Source organism: Peromyscus californicus, unplaced genomic scaffold (genome assembly GCF_007827085.1).
Source record: "Peromyscus californicus insignis strain IS unplaced genomic scaffold, ASM782708v3 Scaffold_6__1_contigs__length_162567912, whole genome shotgun sequence".
Lineage (NCBI taxonomy): Eukaryota > Metazoa > Chordata > Mammalia > Rodentia > Cricetidae > Peromyscus > Peromyscus californicus.
In genome coordinates this window covers 93648087-93653223 of record NW_026294584.1, presented here as the reverse complement: position 1 = coordinate 93653223, position 5137 = coordinate 93648087, and the positions used below count along the sequence as shown (strand labels likewise).

General features: G+C 40.4%; 1 protein-coding gene across 1 annotated transcript; it reads left to right on the top strand.

The window, feature by feature from the left end:
* The first annotated feature begins 1037 nt into the window (after window positions 1-1037).
* On the top strand, window positions 1038-3711 carry LOC128099341 (regenerating islet-derived protein 3-gamma-like). Its single transcript, XM_052721221.1, has 6 exons — window positions 1038-1103; window positions 1414-1494; window positions 2035-2153; window positions 2348-2485; window positions 3068-3191; window positions 3422-3711. The coding sequence occupies exons 2-6, from the start codon at window positions 1419-1421 to the stop codon at window positions 3487-3489; spliced, it is 525 nt and encodes a 174-aa protein (XP_052577181.1). The 5' UTR covers window positions 1038-1103; window positions 1414-1418; the 3' UTR covers window positions 3490-3711.
* Window positions 3712-5137: the final 1426 nt, after the last annotated feature.

The window sequence follows — 5137 nt, the reverse complement described above, 5'->3', positions numbered from 1 at the left end:
TCAGTGGTATTTATAGCACTAGACATTAAAGTAGGCTATAAAAATATTTACCAATTGTATCTGAACATTTTTAAAGCATTTCTTAAAATGCCCATATGTTTTGAAAACCATATGTATGTCATATCACTTGCCAAGGAAAGCTATGGAAGCCGACTTGCTTTTCCTCAGGACAACCATTGATCCTCAGGGAGAAGACTTCCACATACATTCAGAATGTTTAAAAGTATGTATTTAAGGGATGGGGTTTATTAATATTAATTATCATTGTTTGATGTAGTTCAAAGTCATTCTAATGTGAAATGTTATCTTCATTTTGCCTGTACTTGCATAGGTGATGGACAGAAGTTGATGACCCCGGCTGAATTAATAACAAAGCACACACCATTTACCCACCGTTTTCTTGACCTTCCCACAAAGAGGGAACAGGAGAGCAAGTTCATTCAGCCACTGTTCCTTGATACCTCAGCTAAAATATTGACTGAAAAGATTATTATCACGCTTCCTAAAAATCTTGCTTCATAGTTCAGACTTTTTCTCCTTGCCTTAAAATTTTCCCTTCCGCTTTCAATTAATACCTCCTCCTCATCAATAGTTACAATTCCCAAGTAATCAAAAATTTAATTACTAGCATATTTTAAATCCTACAAAACAAAGTACCAAGATTATACATGTGAATATATGTATAAGAAGTATAACTTCTTTCTGGTGTAACCAAAGTACACTGCTAATTTGTTTTCTTCAGTAACTCAAGGTTGCAATATTTTGAAACTGGTGTTACAGCATAATCCATAACACAGTTATCATTTTCTTAAGTTTCCCAGCACAAAGTATCTGGGAGGAGGTGGAGAAAGTTCAAACTGCACCCACACCTGACAACAGAGCAGGGATGCTGACAGGAAAGGGCCACATATGTAGCAATTCACAGTCTTCACCAGGAAGAAACTTGTGATTTTGATGGGAACCTCTTTGAGTCCATGCCAAGTACCACCTACCTCCCTGACTTGCATAAGCATTCCAGTTATTCTCTTTGATGCCCTCAAATTCTGTTATAAAAGCAGAGTCATCTTTGTCCCAACAAACCACCCCAGATCTCTGCAAGACAGGTAAGTGAGAGCTGAAAGATGAGGAGAGTCTTGTAGGGGTTCACCTCTCATACCACAGAAGATAAGGGAGAGTCCCTGCCCTCACAGAACAGAGGGATCTGGGAATCGGCAACAGTTTCCTGCTGTTTCAAGAGAAGTTTTCAAGAGAAGGGGGAAAGATGGATTTTTTTTTTGTTTCAGAACCAAAGAAAGAGAATATTAGTGTGTGTATCTCTACAATTAGTCAAACGAGAAGGAATGTGATGGTTCTCTCAACATGTCCTCTCTTACCGTATTTTCCACCATGACTCTGGTTGTTCTTCCCTCACAGACAAGATGCTGCCTCGCATGACTCTCACCAGCCTGTCCTGGATGCTGCTCTCCTGCCTGATGCTCTTATCTCAGGTGAAAGGTAAGGTTTTCCTGCCTCTGGAACTGAATTCCCTGTTATCCAGAGCCCCTTGGCTCTGAAGAGTCTCATGGGGTAATGATGAAGAGAGTCCCACACAGAAACACTGCCTGCAACTCATCCATCATCCTGCTTTCCTCTAAGGCATTAATGACATACAGTGAAATAACAGCCCGTTACTGAAATTAAAGAGGTTCCTGTTTTGCTAGGAACTTCTGCTTGGTGAGTTTAAGAGGGAAAGTGTGGCAGTCAGTAATGAACTGTTGAGAAAGAAAAGGAGTGGATGGGCCAATGCAAGACTTAGCGTGGAATTGGGGATCTATGGATAGTAGGAGAAGAGTAAAGCCTAAAATTAAAAGAAGACCATTTTTCATAAAGTACATCAATTTCAAGACCAAGATGAGAAATAAAAGGTGACAGAGTCTGTATTGTGGACTTAATCTCAAATACAGGCTTTACAACATTTGCTAAATTGATCTTACCATCTAACCCACACTCTTCATTTCACTACACCCCTGTCTTTATCTCTTTCTTCCACCCCAGGTGAAGATGTCAAGGAAGATGTGCCCTCTTCACGAATCAGCTGCCCCAAAGGCTCCAGAGCCTATGGCTCCTATTGCTATGCCTTGTTTAGGATTCCTAAATCCTGGTTTGATGCAGATGTGAGTGCTAGAGGTTGCAGAAGAGGGAAACAGTGGGAAGTGTGTGCCAGTCACAAAAGAAGTGGGCTCTATTTCCCTTGGTTCCTAGAGAATCAGAATGAATGCTCTGTCTTTAAGTAGCCTCTATCGTCTACATTTGCCCACCATTCACTAATGAGATCAGAGTCTGACTCATTGTGCCCTTTCTTTCCTAGCTGGCCTGCCAGAAGAGGCCTGCAGGACACCTTGTGTCTGTGCTCAGTGGATCTGAGGCTTCCTTTGTGTCTTCCATGGTTAGAAGCAGTGTGAACAATGCCCAATATGTGTGGATTGGGCTCCATGATCCTACACTGGTGAGATACCACCTCCTCTCATCTATCTCTCATAGATTTTGTTCCCTGGCTCATTCTCTGTGCTCGTATGAGAAAGTCCCAATCATACACAGAGCTCACATTTTAGATTGCCTCTGGGGTAAAGGGAAATCCCTGAGCTCTAGTGAGGTCCTAATCTTCAGATGACATTCAAGTGGCTGACCACTGTCCGCTTTTACAAAGTTCCTAAATGAGGCTTTGGAAATCTCTTCTGTGAGATTCAGGATGTTTGCACCTGTGATTCTGAGAGAACCTCAAAAGAGAAGGCTATCCATAGTTGTTCTTCAGAGAATCGATGTGGGCCTTGAGGTTCAGAGAAATTTACAAAAGCACAACTTGCTATGTTCACTAAGGGTCATGTTATTTTTCCTGGGTTTAAACAGATTGTGAGTATCAGTAGAGATCTGATAATAGGAGGAAGATGCTCAGGTTAAATTCTGGGAAGCGAATGAAAGACTAGATCAATTCCATGAAGCTGGATATAGGTATCAGCTACTCCTAGGAAGGGACCATGCAAGCAGAGCTTCAGTTGCCATTATTCTACCATTGCTGCCTCTTCTCTAGGGCCAAGAACCCAATGGAGGCGGATGGGAGTGGAGCAATGCTGATGTGATGAATTTCTTCTACTGGGAGATGTCTCCTTCCAGTTCTTCAGGTGGTTATTGTGGCAGCCTGTCACGAAACTCAGGTAAGAAAGAGGGCGGTCCTCTCTGAAAACCAGTGTTTTCCCACTCTTCTTCTATTCTCAATCTCTTGTCTCCTTTCATGTCTCCTTCCTTCGTATCTTCTCCCTGGAGTGAAACACTGGTAAGATGACAAAAAGATGACCCTGACATCCAGACCTGTATCCTTGATGCCCCTTTGTTGAGCTTATGAAATGTCCCAGCCCCTTTTATTTTACTTCTTCTGTGTTTGCAGGATATCTGAAGTGGAAAAATTATTATTGTGACTCAGAGTTACCATATGTCTGCAAGTTCAAAGCCTAGCGAACAGAGTTAGCAGCCCGAGTTTAGGGTGCACCTCACCGTGATCAAGAACCCAAGTGTGAAGTTGGACGCAAGAAGGGAACAACCTCCCTGCACTGCAAACCTGACCCCTAGTGATTTCTCCTCTTCAGCTCTTGCCTTGCTTTCATTTGAGGCTCCTCTGTGTGTACTCAGGCCTGGGTTCTCAGAGTGTAATAATAAAATACATAATTCATACCTATATCCTTTGTACTCTCTTCATTTAGTAAAGGAAGAAGATATATCAGCTAAAGGAAAGAGATGAGCAGAGTTAAATTTTTGAAAAAGACCCAGTTATGTTGGGAAGGGAGAGACATTTTCTGTAGTAGTTAATCACAAGTGTTTTCATGCTCCTATAAGCTGTCCTTCATGCCTCTGTAAAGACTCCTAACTAAACCTATAGGATCTCTCTCTCTCTCTCTCTCTCTCTCTCTCTCTCTCTCTCTCTCTCTCTCTCTCTCTCACACACACACACACACACACACACACACACACACACACACACACACAAAAGACAAAAACATGAAAGTAAAAGGGGGTAAATAGGAAGAAGGAAGGGGATCAATGATAGTGGGAAGGAGATGAGAAATGGGGACTGCATACAAATACATGGCATACATATGTAAAAGTGTCATAATGAAGCTCACTATTATGTATAACTAACACAGGCAAATAAAAGCCACAAAACTAAAGAATATATGTGTGTATACATCTATATCAGTTTAAATACAAACACATCTGTTAAAAATAAAAGGCTGAAGAAAGACAAGCAATATTATTATTAGAAAAATACTGGAATAAGTATATTAACTTTAGTCAAGTCCAATTTCAGAAAAAAAAAACATTATCAAGATTCGAGAGAACCATTTGAAAACCTTAAAAGTGCTCAGTTCTTTAAGAGCACGTGCCTGAGAACAAGACTGCAAATCTGTGAGGCAATGACTTTGAGAACCACAGTGGAAATCGACAAAACCACTTCAGATATTTGACCTATGGCAAGGCTGCTTCTGTTACATGCACTGTATGGTGCTAACATAGTAGTTCAAAATGATCTGGCTTCATCTAACCTATCCATAGGTCAGTAAGCTATAAGTTGCTTACCATATAGGTTACTAACCTTAGATTAGCAAGACAGGGCAAGCTTTGAGGTAAGCATTTTTTACTATTGTCATGGCGTTTCTTTCCACTGCTAGGCATTCTAAGAGTACCATAGATTATTAATAGCTCAGGAAAATATTCCAGTAGTATTTATTATTGAATACATAAAGTTTTGAATCTTTATAAAGTCAAAATATCTTAAGCTTAACCATTTTAAGTTGGGGAGAACCTCAAGATTTCAATACTTTTTTCTTTTAGTAATTGATAGATAAGCAGGCAAAATATATGGAAATAAATAGTTGACTTGACCAGTACAATCAGTCAACTTAATCTGCTTGACCTTCAGAGAATACCTCAGCCAGGTCTAGTGTTGTGACACATACCTGTAATCCCAGCAATCAGGAGGCTAAAACAGGAGGGGTATTGTGAGTTCAAAGCTTACCTCAGATATGTAGAGAATTATAAAGCAACCATAGCTACAATGTAAGACGCAGTAAAGAAAGAAAGAATACTTTATCCAGTTGTATAACAC